This window comes from Accipiter gentilis, chromosome 1 (assembly GCF_929443795.1).
Source record: "Accipiter gentilis chromosome 1, bAccGen1.1, whole genome shotgun sequence".
In the NCBI taxonomy this organism is placed as follows: domain Eukaryota; kingdom Metazoa; phylum Chordata; class Aves; order Accipitriformes; family Accipitridae; genus Astur; species Astur gentilis.
The window spans coordinates 11,643,458-11,660,356 of record NC_064880.1 but is presented as its reverse complement, the minus strand read 5'-3'; the positions used below and the strand labels follow the sequence as shown (position 1 = coordinate 11,660,356).

Below are 16,899 nucleotides of genomic sequence, written 5' to 3'. Positions count from 1 at the left end.
AGCAGAGCTTTCACATGTGCAGGGTGTCCCACTCTCCTGCCCTCAGCTCTGTGTCCTCACGCACACACACAGCCTTTCCCCAACTTCCCTGGAATAAAGCAGGTCCCGCTACACCAGCACACTGCCCCAAGCTCTGTAGGAACAGCCACAGTGAGCCTGATGCTCCTAGAAATTGCCATTTTTCTCACAGCCAGCACCAAGCCCTGACTTATGCTGGGTTTTTTCTTTCCTTAGGGTGCAAAGGGGAACATGGGTGAGCCAGGATCCCCTGGGCTGAAGGGACGACAGGTAAGTTGTGGAAAGTCCCCTCCCCACTGCAGCCAGCAGTGCTGTCCCTGCATTAGCTGGGGCCACGTCTGCTGTGCCTGAGCTAACTCTCCGTGTCTTCTTCCCTTAAGGGTGACCCGGGTATTGAAGGTCCAATTGGATACCCTGGTCCCAAGGTAAGAATCCCATAGCCAGTGACTGAGCTCTTTGCATTCATTGATTTTTGGTAAAGAAGGGGGAGCGCTGCTTCTCCCTCTCTACCTGCCTGTTTCCTACCCGCGCCCCCCCACTCCGTATGCTGCTGCCTTGGCTCCTGCTTTATCCCCAGGCATTAACACAGCCGCCTTCTTCTTTTCTTTTTATCTAGGGTGTCCCAGGACTGAAAGGAGAGAAGGTGAGAAAGAAGAGACCAAATGGCTGTCCGGGTACTTGGCAGGGGATGCACACCTTTCTGTTGCAAAGAGGGGGAGTTTGGCTGTAATGGAGAGAATAACAACCCTATTAATACATAATTACAGACATGGGGAGGGATTTCCAGTGGCATCCCAAAGCCTGTCTCCTTCAGGCATTGCTTGTGATCTTGTGAAGTGTTGGTGTTTTTACTGAGCTAAACGGGTGGAAGGGATGTAGGCAGACTGGCTGACTCCTGTCCTCTTCTTCCCCCAGGGTGAGATTGGATCCGATGGACGGAGGGTAAGAAAGGATATTTTCTAACTTGCATGTTGTTCCAGCTACCAACCCTTGAGTGTGCGTTAACAGATTGCTGATCCCTCTTCTTTTCCCCCTCGATCCCAGGGTGCCGCTGGTTTGGCAGGCAGGAATGGCACCGATGGACAGAAGGTAACAGCACTGGGAGAACCCTGTAATGTTGCCTCTGATGTTTCATTTCTTTACCCCACCTTATCCCCACAGATTGTTTTGTTTATCCTATCCCACATGCTAGCTTTTTGTTTTGACTGAGGTTTCTATGAACTTATTTGCACATTATTCTGCATGTCGTGTAGAAATATGTGAACCAGCTAGAGATGAATTAATTCAGGTCACAGAAGTGCTATCCCCTCATCAACAAGCTCTCTTCAGGAACTAGATGTGTAACTGGGGCTGTGCTCCTGCTGCAGGAGGTGACACGGCCGATCGTCTGGGTACAGGGATCTCATTTTGAGTGTTAGTGACCCCTACAGGACACGTACCCAGAAAGCTTTGCAACAATTTGGTTTTCAAGGCAGTTCATCGCAGAATCTGAAATTTCATCTCTAAGCCACTGCTTGTTCTTAATATTAAAGCCCTAAAGCCAAGTTCAAGTACCTTGTAACAAAGACCTGAAATCCTCTGTTTCCTCTGTGGTGAGTGTAGAGGGCCATGACCTCCCTTAGATCTGCATGCCATGCAGAGGTACTGCAGCAGAATAGCCTAATTTGAGGTTATTTCAGCTGGCTTTGTCCAGCCAGCACACATTGGTTTTGCTCTGCACTTTCTCATATACCCAGCCAAGTACATCTGTGAGATAATACCAGTTCTTCTTCCCACTCCTTAAATGCCTGCTGAAGCGCTAAAACACTCAAGTCCTTCAGTACCCACCGCTCTCTAGCCGGGGTGAGCTGTCTAAGCACTGCCAGCAAAGCCATTTTGGGGCACAGAGCAAGGCAGTCATTGCTCTCACAGCGTCCATCAGGCAGCAGGATGACTGCAGACCTGAGCTGCTCTCACATGAGAGGCATGACAGAGGACTAGCACAACCATGGATGGGAGTGACCACCAAATCCAGCCTCAAGGGATGTGTCCATCACCCAGGGCATGTGTGCAGGATAAGTGTGCTTGAACTCCCACCAACACCCATGCTACCACTCAGGGCTTTTAGATCGCTTTCTCCTCCTCCATTGGACTCTGCACACCACATTCCTGTCTAAGGAATACAGTCACTATTTATTCTCTAGCTGATGACAGGTATGGTCAGCAGATGATGTTAAAAATCAGTAGCCATTAACAAGAAAAGCCATATTTTCCCTTCAGACACCTACAGCTTCTCTGTCTTTTTCTTTTGAATGCTATCTCTCCAGGGCAAGCTGGGGAGAATTGGACCACCGGGCTGCAAGGGAGACCCTGGTGACAAGGTAGGAACACTTTACTCTTTCATTCAGCACATCAGTTGTATAGCACATCAGTTGTATTCAGTTGTATAGCTGCTGAATGAGTTGCACATGTAGAAAGATGGCCAACAAAAGGTTACTGGCCCATTTTCCTACCAATTGCATGAGTTGATCCCAGGCCTGGGATCCCCAGAATGCAGAGCACAGCCTGATTTTTTTTTTTGTGCCTCCTTTCCATGGGCACGTAAGCTGGGATCCCCCAGTGTCCCTCCCCTCCACATAGAGAGGAGGAGCTGCTCCTTTCATCAACACTAGCAACAAGCAAAAACATTTTAGTCTCTAGAGCACCTTTCTGAGACATTTGGTTTATTCTGCAGGAAAAGTGCATATTGTTGCATTTTTCTCTCCCTAGGGCCCTGATGGCTACCCAGGAGATGCAGGAGACCAAGGTGAAAGAGGAGATGAAGGTGTAAAGGTACAAGTTCTCTGAACAGTGAGGAGCGAGTGTGGGCAGAGGCCACCAGTGGGAACAACTAAATACCATTGCCTGTACTTACTCTTAAACCCTTTGCTACTCATGGAGCCCGTAGGCTATGGGGTCTGGATGACATCACCAGACACAAGAGACAAGGGAAGAGCCTTGCTGGCCCTGCTCCTTGGGCTCCTCATGGTGCACATAGGTGGTGCACAGCAACATGTTGATGATGCAGGCAATGACCATTGCTTTCTGGCTGTTTCAGGGAGATCCTGGCCGGCCTGGTCGCAGCGGACCCCCAGGACCTCCAGGAGAAAAAGGAAGCCCGGTAGGTTCATGCAGCTTTCAGATGTCTCCAGTGTCTTACTAGGGTCTGCTCCACATGGCATGGAGCCAGAGCAGTATCAGCTGGTGGTCATGGGGCAGCTGCAGCACAAAGATGACTGCTTGCCAAGGCATCCTGGTGTTTCTGCAAATTAGCCCACCAGCACAGAGAAAGCACAAGCCCTTGCGTGGTCGAGTGAGCTCTGTCGCCATGCGTGTCCCCACCAGTACCGTAGGAAATGTGATGTGGGTAACAGGAGAGGGGACTGTGCAACTTCCCTGCAGCTGCCCAGAGCAAAATGAGAATGGGTCTCGAGCATTTGTCCAAAGCAGAGAAAAGCAGGCAAAAAGACTTAGGAGGATTTACCTTTCTAGCCAATCCATTGCACTGCATCTTTCCTCTGCTTTCCGTCTTCTCCTGGCCCTGTTTGGCCATGGTTTCCCTGCCACAGTCTCATGACTTCCCCAGTGTTTGTGGCAGTGCCAGTGTTTGCAGGCTGTTTTTATTCATGTGAGTAAACTTTAACAATTAGTTGCTCGGAGATCTAATGCAGGCTTTACCCACTGCATGTTACCTTATAACAGCCAAAGGGATTGCTATGCTGATGGCCGGTTACTTCAGAGATAGTGGAGGAGGCTGAAATAGCCCTCTGACTTTAGGCAGGGCTGGACAGATGCTGTAAGGAAGAGCTGACAAGCCTTTGCCCTGGTTGATGGAGGAAAGGTGACACAGCATCACAGTGCTCCAAGGCTGGAGCCTGTGCATGTACCTTTAACATGCAGGCATGGTGGGTGTGTGGAAGCATAAACTGTACACTCATACGCACCCTTGCTCAAGGGTGGACTGCTTGACACAGGATGAGAGGTGTGTGTGTGCACCTTGACCTCTCTTCTGACAAATTGTATTTCTTTTTCTTCTCCAAGGGACTTCCAGGCAATCCTGGACCTCAAGGGCCTCCTGGAAGTAAGGGAAGAAGAGGTGAAGCAGGACCTCCTGGACCCAAAGGAGAGCCTGTAAGTGTCTGAATAGCTCTCTGAACAGTGGGCACACCATAGGAGCCTGATGCAGTTTCATGGATGAGCTCTGAAAACTGTCCCATTTAGCCTGCCTGCCCTGTCTTCTGCACCCCAAAAGATGTGCAGAAGCTGATTTCCTTGTCTCCTCCATCTTTACAGAGCAGTACTTCCATAATCCTAAGCCTGATGTTAACCATTTCACCTTAGAGAAGCATCCTGTATTCCCACATAATAACAAATGCATCTCTGGACGCGCGGGGACCCTTTGGCTGTACTCTAGCAAGTTCCCCAAAACTCCAGCTTCTCAGAGGAGCTCACAGAGTCAAGATCTGCTGGTTGTTACAGTAGAGCTCTCTGAAAGGGGCAGCATCAAACCGCAGTTGTGTCACAACATCAATGGTGCCACACAGACCCAAGCTAATGTGATGGGGCACTGCAAAATCTGGGGAGTGGGTTGGAGATGACATTCCCTGGCAGAATACAGCAGCATGGCTCCACCAACACCAAGAGGCCAGAGCCCAGCCAGCTTGTGTCCTTGTGCGAGATCTGGTGGGGGAAGCAACACTGGATGAGCTTGAAAGTAAAGCAGAGTCTTTAACCCTGAGGGAATGAACCACAACTGTTTGTGGTCACTGCAGTGACCACCCTCCTGAAAGAATAGCCTGACTATGGCTTCCCAAAAGCCAAAGGCAAGATCACCCAAGCAGTGCCAGCATGGGCATCCCTGCTCCCCTGCTGCCAGGCACATGGTCACTAAGGGGGCAAGGAGACGTCTCTTGGGCCAGGAGGGAGAAGGCAGGGCAGCCAGGCATCATTGTCCGAGTAGCATCCATCTTTGCATCCCATTTATGTGACTTTCTGTGTCTGTCAAGGGTCGACGTGGAGATCCAGGGACAAAAGGCAGCAAAGGCACTCCTGGGGCCAAAGGAGAAAGGGTGAGTAAAGCAACTACCCAGACTATTGCAAATGTACCCAAGGTGCACAAGACTAGGGTATGTGATGCACTACTGCCCAGCTATGAAGCATCCAACACCAGAGCTGGGAATTGAAGAGCCCACTGGGGTCTGCATGTGTGCTCTACTCCAATTGTGCCCGCTGCCTGCCCTGGTGGCAGCAGGTACAGCCTCCTCTTCCAGGGCTTGATCCAGAGAGGGAATGAAGGGCAGCAAAACTCAAGGCTGAGACAAGTTCAGAGGGCACACTGCCCTGACACTGTGTTTCAAGCCAAGAAACACCAGATTTGAGAATGGCATCATGCCTGCTCTCTCCAAGGAGCACTGCCATGCACACAAACAGCATTGGAGACATCCCTGACCAGGAATATCTTTAACCATCCTCACAGGGAGATCCTGGTCCAGAGGGTCCTCGTGGCCTGCCCGGTGAGGTTGGAAGCAAAGGAGCGAGGGTAAGCATGGAGCAGGGGTCGGTGACAGCCGGGAGGGAGGGAGAGTGCTGCTGCCATCCAGGACAGCTTACCCAGCTTTCCTCCTTATGCACATCTGCTTGTACCTGCCTCTGTATGTTCTTGTGTCTTGCTTTGCTTTGCAGGGAGACCAAGGACTGCCAGGACCTCGAGGCCCTTCAGGTGCTGTGGGAGAGCCAGGCAAGATAGTAAGTCATCCTGGGGCATTTGTGTAACCATATCCTCCCTCTGTGGTGAGAGCTTGCCCTGCTGACATAAGCTGGCTGCACTGTACCTCCTGAGGGAAGCCTGCCTGATCTTTTCTCAGGGAGGCTCAAAAATTAGCCTAGAGGCCCCTGGCTAGCCCTTCCTGGGGCAAGGAGAAATTGCAGGACCCAGGAGTCCCTGCTTCTCCATCACTCCCAGTCCCAGGTGTTCCCATGACAATGTGGAAGGGACCACGTCAGAGCAGGTCATGGGGCAAGGAAAGATGGGGCTCCCCGGGCGCCCATTTGTCCTGGGTCTGTGGTTAGTCCAGCACCCCACTGTGGCAGTAGTGCCATGACATCTGTGTGGCTCCATGGGATGCGGGAACCCAAGTCAGTCACTGTCACAGTAACCTCATCAGAAGGGGAGATGGTCTTACAACATCGTCTCAAGAGCTGGTTTCTCCAGCACGGTCCCCTGTGCAGCCGGGGAGCCGCAGGGAACATGCTCACCCGATCCCTCTGCTCTCCCCAACGCTATCCTGCAGGGATCACGTGGGGACCCCGGTGACTTGGGCCCAAGAGGTGATGCCGGACCACCAGGACCAAAGGTAAAGTCCCTAAATGCAACTCTGCATTTGAAAGGATATTTTTGTGTGCTTTTTTGTTGTTGTTTTAAAAAATGAAGTTTCCACTGCAGAAACTTGTGTGCCTCAGAAACTTAATGGCTCAAACCTGAGCCTCCCTATGGGGCAGAGATGTAGTTCTTGCTCTGGCCAAGGTAGCTCTGATTATATCCCTCACCCTGCACAGATTCAGGGGTGTCCCTGGCATGTGACATCCCCAAGACCCTGCAAAGCCTTGCTCTGCACAGCCATTCTCAGTGTTTCAGGGCCAGCTGCAGAAGTCACGGCTCCTGGTGGTGTCTCACCACGAGAGATGAAAACTGCTCTGACTGTCACTGGCATCGCCAGTTTAGAAAGGTCGGCTTTGGTTTCTGATGGGTCATTTTTTTCTACCAAAGGGTGACAGAGGCAGACCTGGCTTTAGCTACCCTGGACCCAGAGGACCACAGGTATGTATGCCTTGTCCAGCACAGATGTATGTGCCGTGAGGAATCCTGTTTTGGTGGAGGTTGCTGTTGGAGCTGAGCAGCCTGGGAGAAGAGGGAAGGAGGAAGAAAAATGATCAGAGTCACAAAAAAACGTGGACCCCGCAAAGGGGGTGATGGGGGCTGAAGACTGGCACTGAACCTGGCCGCAGCTCCATCAGCCTTGTGGCAGAGGTGCTAGGGACCCCAACCTCAATGGCAGTAATGGGGAGGTGGCTGTGCCCACCACCCCAACCATCAGCCTGAAGCTACGCCTGCTGTTGCATATGCTGATGCATGCGTGCACAGTGCGGGGCCAGTACTGGTTGGCTGCTGACCTCTCCTTCCTCTCCCTTTGCAGGGTGACAAGGGTGAGAAGGGGCTGCCAGGACCCAAGGTGAGTGTGTTTGTCTCCATCGCCTGTTTTTTGTATTGACTGAAATGCTGACTAGTTGTTGCGCGACCCTCTGGGTGCATGGCCAGGGAGGCTGTCCTGCTGGAAGCTGCCCTGGCTATTCCCTGCAGCTGCAGAGCCTGGATATATCTCCCAAGCCCATCTACTTTTGAAACCATCTGAAATATGCTTTGCAAAATTTCTTTATTCTTAGTTAATGCCTATGTAAACACCATTTATTTACTCTATGCTGAGCTGCTGGTTTAGAGGGTGCTCTCCCGGGCCAGGCAGGCATGTGGTTTTGATGGGCTCATAGCAGTAGTGCCTCCGCCTGAGCACATCCAGATGTGCTCCATGCCGGATCTGTTTCTCCTTCCTTTGAGCAGGGAATAAGAGGTGAGCTTGGACCAAAAGGAGTGCAAGGGACCAAAGGAGCGAAGGGGGAACCGGTAAGCAGACTTCCCGTACTGCCCGCGGGGTCAGCATCCCCCTCCCACACCTCTGGCAGGTGTGCTGGGGATGGCGCTGCCCACTCCTGCCTCCCCTGTGTCCCCAGGCTGGTGACCACACTTAGCAGGGCTGTGCCTGACAAGGAGGTCAGGAGGAGCCGCGAACACCAGAGGCTGCATCGCCAGCCTTGCTGAGGAAATATTTGACCCTTCCTTGTTTTTTCCCCAGGGTGACCCTGGCCCGGGAGGGGAGCCTGGACTCCGCGGTCCAACTGGGGAAGCAGGCCCTGAGGTACGGTACCATTCTGTCGCTTCTGAGCAGATGTTCCAGCCCCCTCCCCTCCTCCCCACTTCTCCTTGATGCTCTAAAGCCCAGCAGACCCCAGCGGGTCTCCCTGCAGCAGGACTTGCTGGAGGGGACACCAGCTGTCAAATGTGTCTGCTGTCTCCCCATGAGGCTTTCCTACCCTTCCCATGGCAGAACTCTGCAAAAAGCCATGTTTTGACGGCTCTGATGTCTAGTTCCCAAAAAGGAAACTCATGGGAAAACTGTGCCTGAAATCCCTGTGCTCTCCTTACAGGGGACCCCTGGCCCACCAGGAGATCCTGGCCTTACTGTAAGTAGCACTGCTCTGCAGCACCCGGTGCTCTTCCTCCTGGGGCAACTGTGGCTTTGCTGTGCACAGCCTGAGAACAAAACAGGGTGTCAAGTCCTGCCACTGCCCGGCAGTGGTGGCCTGTGGCTTCCCACGGGAGCCAAGGAAAGAGCGGAGTGGGCCAGCTGGGTGGGAAGGTGAAGGGGAGCCTTTCCCTTAGAGGGGACAGATGTTGCATGAGGGGACGGAGGCACTCACCCTGCACCCCTTTGCTGGCAGGACTGTGACGTGATGACCTACGTGCGAGAGACGTGCGGATGCTGTGGTGAGTGGACCATTGCCTCTCCCCAGGGCAGGGGAGTGACCACTCGAGGGATGGAGAAAAGGGGGTCACCAGAGACTGCCTCCTACCTCAGGAGCTCCCTTGAGGGAGCTCTGCCCCATGAGCTGCCCTTTGCACTGAACTGCCAGCACGGCAGGCTCTTTGCTGCTCTGCACAGCACTGCACCCTGCAGAGGAGGCAGTGCGGGAAGTCCCTCCCTGCTCACCCTGGTCCCAGCCCACAACTGAGTGCAGTGGCACTGCAGAGGTAGCCTGCCTTACCTCCCAAAATTTAGCTCTGCCATCACAGGAGTAGTGAGCTGTAATATAGAGTTGCATGATCCACATAATAGGATAGAGTATATTACACAGCAAGATTTAAAAGGTTTCTTTTGATATACGTCAACAGAAAGATGCATGTGAAATCCTCCCTAGGCTGCCTGCTGTGGGCAGCACCACAAACCCTGTGGGTGCTTGGTGTGATGCTGTCTCCATCTTTCCATAGGTGGTCTCTTCTGCCCTGGTGGCTTTTGTTCCCACCTTCATTGACCTTTGTGTTTTCCTCCTTCTGTCCCTCTCCCCAGACTGTGAGAAGCGCTGCGGTGCCCTGGACATCATGTTCGTCATAGACAGCTCAGAGAGTATTGGCTACACCAACTTCACCCTGGAGAAAAATTTTGTTGTCAACGTGGTCAGCCGGCTGGGGTCTATTGCCAAGGACCCCAAGTCACAGACAGGTCTGGACTGTGTGGGGACAGAGTGGGGCATGGGGAAAAGAAAAGGGTCTTGGATCCCTCCAGCTTCCATGTTTGTCTGTAGCTGCCCTGGGTTGCAATCCATCTGTCCATCATTTTCACAGCAGTTTCTGCTCTTCCCTCTTCCCTTCCCAGCTTTGTAGGCCATGATATGAAAGTTTTCTGACTTTCTCCACTTTTCACTGAGGATGCAAAGCCAAGTAATGTGATGCTTCATTGGCAGGTGCCCGTGTTGGGGTGGTGCAGTACAGTCACGAGGGGACCTTTGAAGCCATCAAGCTTGATGATGAGCGCATTGATTCACTGTCAAGCTTCAAGGAAGCAGTGAAGCGCCTGGAGTGGATCGCTGGAGGCACCTGGACACCATCTGCCCTTCAGTTTGCCTACAACAAGCTCATCAAGGAAAGCAGGCGAGAGAAAGCCCAGGTGTTTGCTGTGGTGATCACAGATGGGCGCTACGACCCCCGGGATGATGACAAGAACCTAGGGGCTCTTTGCGGTAGAGATGTGGTCGTCAACACCATTGGCATTGGAGACATGTTTGATCAGCCAGAACAGAGCGAGACCCTGGTCTCCATTGCCTGCAATGAACCCCAGCGAGTCCAGAAGATGAGGCTCTTCTCAGACCTAGTGGCAGAGGAATTCATTGACAAGATGGAAGACGTTCTCTGCCCAGGTCTGTACCTGTCCTTGCACAATTCTTACTGGAACTAGAGTTTTGACCCCCAGGGTTTGGGGTGAGGGACATGGTGCATTGCAAACGATTGCAGAGACAGTGTGTCCCAGCAGGTTGGCCAATAGCTCATAAGCTGGGTCATTCATGGTAGGGGCTGACCTTTATGTAGCCCTGGATGAACAGTCCTTCCTCAGATATGGGCCAGCCTTTTGGGGCAGTCCTTCGGAGTCCTTTCCCCTTGTAAGAGATCTTGCCCTGCCACCCTAACTGTGCAAGCTGTGAAGGGGGATGGCAGCACATCACTCGGTTTTCCTTGTTTCTTTTCCTTCCAGATCCACAGATCGTCTGCCCTGAGCTGCCCTGTCAGACAGGTAAACATTACAAGTAGCTTCATGCCTTCTGCACAAAGTGGTAGGTCCAGGGGAGAGTGCACAAGGCTCAGGAGTGGGAGGGGGGTGTGCAACCCTGTTCATTCCCTTTGGATGGCAGGAGTTCAGGAAATAGTGTTACTTTACGTGAGGAGAGGCTCCAGGGTTTCATCTCCTGCTCTTTTCCTGTCTCTCTGAGTTCTGTGCACAGGTAGGTACGAGTGTACCCTGTTAGTGCACCAGCGTGGCTCAGCCCTGATATTTCTTCCTGTCCCAGTTTCTGGGAGCCACCAGGTTTTGACCTCCAAACTCAGCAATTACTTTTTCACTTGTTCCATGTCTCTATTATACATCAAGTCAAAACCCCCTTGCTAAACTCTCCTGCCCATGTGACCTTTGAAATGCAGAACCCAACCTGCAGCACTGGGTAGGATGCTCTGTGAGAGTGACAAAGGGCAGAGCAGGGGGTAGGGACCATTTGGAAAATGACACTACAGTGGACCCAAAGCTTTGGCTTCTCTAACGCTGGCTGTATTTAATTAACAATTAACTCAGGGTGTTGGATTAAAGGAAAAAGGCTGTAAGGATCCTCTGGTATAAAGGAGACAGCTGCTGCTCGCTGCAGGTAGCTTTACTTGATCACATTTGCTTGTTAAGAGGTAGATCTGCAACCTGAATTCCTAGAGATCCTGTCTGTCTGATTCTCTGTGCCTGTTTAAATACAATAGATGCACTATTTGCTGATACATACAAAGCTTATAAGGGACAAAGTTTTCCCAGTTCTTCCAATTTTTATCTCTACTCTTGCCGTGAATGTTTTTGTGAAAGTTCCCAGCTCCAACTCAGTCTTCCACAGAATCTCAAATTTCATTTTCAAAGTAGTCCCTTTGTTTCCATACAAAGCAAAGGAAAACTGGTCCCAGGATGCTCAGAAATCTGAAGACAGAATAGCTATAATTATCCCAATCTAAAATCTCTCACTAGTTTGAGTATTTGCACCTGGCCATGCAGAGAGCACAATGTCCAGCCGTGATGCTGAGCCTGTGTGGACAGGCTCCTCTGCAGTGTCCTCTAAGGAGCTTTGTCCTGCGGATCCGTGCACAAGGAGGTGACTTCCCCATGCCACACTGGTGACTGCTCAGGTGTCTTCAAAGGTTTTGGTCTTTGCAGCCTCTCTGTTTCTGAGGAACACTGCAGGAGAGAGACTGATCCAAACAGTGCCGCACTCATGTTCTCCTAGGCTTGGGCCATCAAAGCCTTCCAAAGCAAGGTGAAGTTGGCAGTCCTTTCCCTGTAGTGCACTTGGGTGTTTCTGTTCCTGATGCAAGGTGAGAACAGTTCACTGGTACCTGACAGTCCTGGGGACCAGAGCAGAAATGGCTTGAGGAGGCATCTGAGGGGGTTCCCTCTTGGGTAAATCTCTCAATCCATGCCGTAGGCAGGCCAGGTCAAGTGCAGGCCCTACATCTGCACCCCAGAGGACATGGGAGGTGGAGTGACATGGCTGGGTAGGTGTGGGCTTCCTGTGAAAGTTCCAGTACACCCATCTCAGCTTGGGCAAAAGTTGTCCTGGTGTGCAAGGATCTGTGCTAGGCCTGGTAGACCAAGTTTTAAGTGATACCCAGGGATTCGGTGGCCTTTGGGCAAAGCGCCTTCCACATGCCGCACTGGGTGGTGCGTGATGCTTTGCTGTCATCATCTAGAAGGATTTGCAATGAACACATTTGTGTAGTGGCAAGGGAATGTGTTGGATGGGATGTGACATAAGGCATGTGACAGAGCCTGGGGCTTCTCTGTTCAGTGCTCAGCTTCCTCCAGTTCTCTAAGAACATCTCAAGAGTTGGTGCCAATTCACCTGCAAACCCTTTGGATGGAGATGATGCCCTTCGCAGGGTATGTGAGTGAGCTTCGTGCACATGCAATGTGTATGTCCAGTCATAGATAGGCCAGACAGGTTCAGGTCAGGGAGGCAGCTACACCCAGCCCTGTTCTTGGCCCCATAGCTGTCGGAGTTGCAGTCCTGGCATTTTAAGGAGCAAATCAATTGCGCATGCCAGGTATCCTGGCTCCAGCCTGGGTATTGTCAGCAAAGCACAGAGAGGGACAGGTATTGCATACACCCTGACTTCCTCCCTGCTGCCTTGCAGAGCCAGGCACGTTGCCATTTCAGGTTCACATCTGCAGATGAAGGCATGCTGCCTCAGTGCTTTGCCTAAGGAAATGCAGGTTTTCCTGTTTTCAGGGCAGACCCTTGTCTCCCTTTTACCACCCATCAATTACTGTGGTGCAACAGGATGCTGGAGTGTTAAATGGGTTAAATGCTGAGCAAATCTGAACTGACCACTTGCTTCATAGAAAACGCATGATGCTCTGCAAAGCTCTTTCTAACGCACGCAGAAGGCTTGGCTTTGAGCTTTGGGATTTTATTCAAATTTAATTCAGTGTAGCCAGGTGGAGATGGAGGCTCTTGGAGTCCTGACTAGCCCAGACACTGCACAGGAGCATTGCACGTTGCAGGGCAGTAATTCTAGCCAAAGCACAGTAGCCTGAGTGCCAGGCAAGGAGTTCACACAATGCTGTCCCTTAGATGCCTTTCTGGCTGTACAGCATCATGTGTACAGTTTGCACCTTAGCAGAGTTCAGAGCTACCTGATGGCTGAATCCCATAGGCAGAAAGAAATCGGACCCTGTGACCCTCTTCCTGAGCACTACTCTTTCTCCATCATGCCTATGCTGGAGGAAGGAACTGGGCAGTTAAGGTTTCATGTAATTTTCTGAGGTCTCTCAGTTGATGTGTGAGTGATTTCAGTACAAATCCCATGGTTCCCCAGACATAAATGTGGCAGAAAGATTTAAAATCTGGCTTTGGTCTTTGCTTCTCTGTCCTCATTAGCTCTGTTCTTCTCTGGTGCAGTGCCAGGTAGCTTTCAGAGACACAGCCATTGCTAGCAAGCCCTGAAAATATTCTTCTGACGCTCACTTGCAGATGACAGGAACCCTGGGAACATAAACCCACTTATTTTCCGCCCCATGGAAGAGGGAGTCAACATAGATTTCCCCAGCACCATACATTCGATCGCCCAGTTCCTAAACTCCACGCGGGAAACCCAGGACCCCAGCATGTACACCCAGCTGGTGGCCACTTTGGCCTTTACCGCCGAAAAAGCCAAGTTTGCCACTGGAAATGAGCGGCAAGAGTGGATGGACTTGTTCATTGACACCTTCAAAATGGTGCACAGCGAGATTGTGGGGGACCCAGAAACTGTGCTAGGGCTTTGCTGACATCTCTGTTAGAGATCACGTGAAGCGGTTGGAGAAAGAGATTGAGTGGAGGTGGTAATCGTCTTTCCTCAAATGCCTGTTTGGCAGAGGGGACAGGCACATTAGTAGATGCTTTTAGTTTAGGAGAAACACAGGCAGTGAAATGGCTTGGTTGCGCTCAGCTAGGGATGTGTCGTGAGGGGCAGTCCTCTCTGGCTTGGCTGGCTGATGAGCATGGCGGCTTTCTCCAGTGATGTCAAGAGATGCTCTTGCTTTGCCCACTACTTTTCTGCAGAGGACCTGCACTGCCTCAGTCTCTGAGCCAGCCACACTGCTCCCTTCCAGCCCTCCCGTGCTTCCACCCTGCTCCAGCAGGCTAGTGTGTCCCAGCCCTCAGCCACGTGTGAGCACCAGCCTTCACCAAGGAGGCTGCCAGCACATGCATGTCTGAGGACCAGACCGAACCCCTCAATGCGCTTTTCCCATGCCTTCCTATGTACGTATTTGCTGACCACTTCTGAAGCATCTTCTGCATCCTCTCGCTGGGTTACTGTGAGGGCTGTCTTCAGGCCCTGCAAACCATTTGTGTGGCAAGACTGACAAAGCAAGGTGTATCTCCTCTTGCCACAGCAAGTGTCTCCGAACAACCATTCAGTGGGCAGTTGGGGATATTGAAGGGAAGGAGCAAGCAGTACAGGAGAGGAGGCATCCCTGGCTTTCCATCGAGCACCAAAACCTGGGGATTGCTTCTCTCAGAAGCTGTATGAGCTCCCTCTGCCTTTTTCTCTTCTTGTACATTTGTGTTTCTTCTGTCTGAATTAGCAACATGTACCTGTTCGTATCCAAGAGATAGAGGTTATGTAGGGCCAGGCGGTCCAAAGCAAAAATCCAGGACTGTGCAAACCTCTGTGACGCGTTACGTGAGCTATTTAAAAGCAAGTATTTAAATGTGATATAGTATAGCCCATTCAATCCATTCCCAGTGCTAGTTTGGTTCAGAGAGACTACAGACCCACCCCTTGCACTGCAGGTACGTGCACTTAGATAAGGAATGATAAGTCCATGAGCTCAGCTGCCCCTGGTTTTCACAAAAAGTCAGGCAGGTGACTGCCATTCCTGCCTCCAGAATAACTACTGCCCTCCCAAGCCCTAAGAAGAGAAAACACCATTTCATGTGCAGACACAAGAGGAAGTGTTTACTGCCAGCAAGTGAATTCTGCAGCCTCTCTAACTGACATGGTATTATTGCAATAAAGTATACTGAGCAAATGTCATATTTAACGGGCAGAAGGGAGATGTATGGTCTTCAAAAATGCAGTTGGGCTGTAATGTTTCCAGGTGTGCAAAGTGGAGCCAGTTGCCAAGCTCAGGCACGGGAATTGGAATTAGGAACTTAACGGCTTGGAACTTCTTACAGTCTTTTCAACATCTGGGGTTTGCCAGTCTAGGCTAGAAGCCATCCAGCAACAGGCACGCAGGGGAGATGTTTATGTCAATCAGCACGTGAGCAGATCATACACACTGCACAAAAATAATCTTTCTCCCAAGGTTTCAGAACTTTTTGCTCCCAGTCTATAGGGACAGGGAGCTCAGAACTGCTGTTGGCATATAATAGAGGGAAAAGAGTTCAGATAGCTTTATGGGGTGTGTTCTGTATTTTAGGTGAAGGCGAAAGGATCAGCCTGTGTCTGAGTCCATATGCGAGCATCTGATCATAATCCACATGTTCTGGATAGTCTGTGTGAAGCCAAGCTCCCTACTCTGTTTTGATTTTTACCCCAAAATTAGCGTGTGACTTAGCCGGCTGGGATGCAAGTAAGAGGACTGAACTCAGAATAGTTAAGCTGCTCCAGCCATGATGCTAGAGGAAAAGCTCCCAAAACCCACTGATTTGAAGAGAACATCTCAGGGCTGGGACGTTTTGCTGAACAATATAAGGATTCAGCAAGACTTCAGCAAAGGGGGTGTTTATTTCATTTCATTACACAGTGGCTGTTTATTTCGTTTCCTTTGGAAATATTTCCTAGCAAAGCAGTACAACATTGGAAACAAAGGTGTTTTGCTAACATAATCCTGGCTAACCCCTTTGATAGAATCAGATAGATTTCATCACAGCAGTGGTTCCTTCAGTGAAGCTCTTGGGCAAAGGAAGGACACAGATAAGGGGTTGGGCAAAGGACAGTCCACACTTCCCCAAAGCCATGGGAGGGGTTGTGAAAGGGAGAAGCCCCAGAAAGGGCTGGGAGGTCAGTCCCCATCTCACTGTCACTTTCATCTCCACTGTCAACACTGTGAAACAATAGAGGGAATACAAGTTATGCAGGTTTTTGAAGAAGCAGGAACTTGATGTGAATGGGTAGGGTTACTCTGCACACGCATGTAACTAGACAGGTTGCTAATGCAGGAAAATCAATGGTATTTCTGCTTTTTGTTCATCTCTGTTAGATGTCCTCAGCTGTGTCCTAGCATACAGTACACAATAGAGTGAGCTGCAGGCATTTGTGCCTCGCTGTAAGCTGCATGAGAAGAACTGGTGCTCCAATTAAAAGCATGATGTGAAGATTTTAGTTGGCCTAATTCACGGTGGTGCCTCTGAGAGCTTATCTCCCAGTTAAGGATAAGAATCTTTCCTCACTGCAGGAAAGGGCACTTGGGTCCTCAGCCTCTCAGAAATGGGAACAAACTGCAACCGATGTGTGACACTGAACAGGACAAACCCAAGGTTTTGCTGCACTGCTCGCACCTATGTAACGTTCCCATGAGATAACTCATATGTAAAGGCAACTTACCACACAGCTCAAAGGCAGCCCTCTCCAGTGGTGAGGGCTGAGCAGCAAGAGGAGTCCTGGGGGAGTGCTTCTGCAGGAGAGGCTGCCTAGAAAGCCAGCCATGTGTTATGCTCTTGCTGAAGACCTGCAGAGTGATGTTGCTCTCAGTTGCTGTCTGCTTAATTAGGAGCTCTCAGGGCTTACTTTGGGTCATGTGGGAGGGACAGGGATCTTGCTTGTTATCAAAAGAACCATGACTATATGTAGACAAGCAAAAAGAGAGACAGCCTGGTAAGACTTCTCCAACACAATATGCAGCCCTTACTCCCACCCGCCCACTTCCTCCTGCTCTTGCAGACCCGTGTAGATTTTGGACTGTGTGGTTGCAAGGGGCATGCCTTCCAGCCTTTCCCCGTTCACAACTGCACAGAGCAGGTGAGGCC

At 51.0% G+C, this 16,899-nt stretch overlaps 1 protein-coding gene across 2 annotated transcripts in view; it reads left to right on the top strand.

Annotated features, from left to right (window-relative positions):
• COL6A2 (collagen type VI alpha 2 chain) overlaps window positions 1–16,899 on the top strand; it is a 31,713-nt gene that overhangs the window by 11,291 nt on the left and 3,523 nt on the right. The window contains exons 6-28 of one of the 2 annotated variants that reach the window (XM_049806227.1): window positions 235–288; window positions 399–443; window positions 635–661; window positions 934–960; window positions 1,063–1,107; window positions 2,325–2,378; window positions 2,767–2,829; window positions 3,095–3,157; window positions 4,078–4,167; window positions 5,043–5,105; window positions 5,513–5,575; window positions 5,719–5,781; window positions 6,327–6,389; window positions 6,803–6,853; window positions 7,230–7,265; window positions 7,649–7,711; window positions 7,941–8,003; window positions 8,293–8,328; window positions 8,587–8,632; window positions 9,213–9,365; window positions 9,607–10,059; window positions 10,392–10,430; window positions 13,414–16,081. In XM_049806227.1, the coding sequence (XP_049662184.1) occupies window positions 235–288; window positions 399–443; window positions 635–661; window positions 934–960; window positions 1,063–1,107; window positions 2,325–2,378; window positions 2,767–2,829; window positions 3,095–3,157; window positions 4,078–4,167; window positions 5,043–5,105; window positions 5,513–5,575; window positions 5,719–5,781; window positions 6,327–6,389; window positions 6,803–6,853; window positions 7,230–7,265; window positions 7,649–7,711; window positions 7,941–8,003; window positions 8,293–8,328; window positions 8,587–8,632; window positions 9,213–9,365; window positions 9,607–10,059; window positions 10,392–10,430; window positions 13,414–13,709 (1,956 nt within the window). In that variant the 3' untranslated portion in view covers window positions 13,710–16,081. Of the gene's footprint in view, window positions 1–234; window positions 289–398; window positions 444–634; window positions 662–933; window positions 961–1,062; window positions 1,108–2,324; window positions 2,379–2,766; window positions 2,830–3,094; window positions 3,158–4,077; window positions 4,168–5,042; window positions 5,106–5,512; window positions 5,576–5,718; window positions 5,782–6,326; window positions 6,390–6,802; window positions 6,854–7,229; window positions 7,266–7,648; window positions 7,712–7,940; window positions 8,004–8,292; window positions 8,329–8,586; window positions 8,633–9,212; window positions 9,366–9,606; window positions 10,060–10,391; window positions 10,431–13,413; window positions 16,082–16,899 lie in introns of those variants that run through there. The other variant, XM_049806218.1, reaches the window with a different exon arrangement.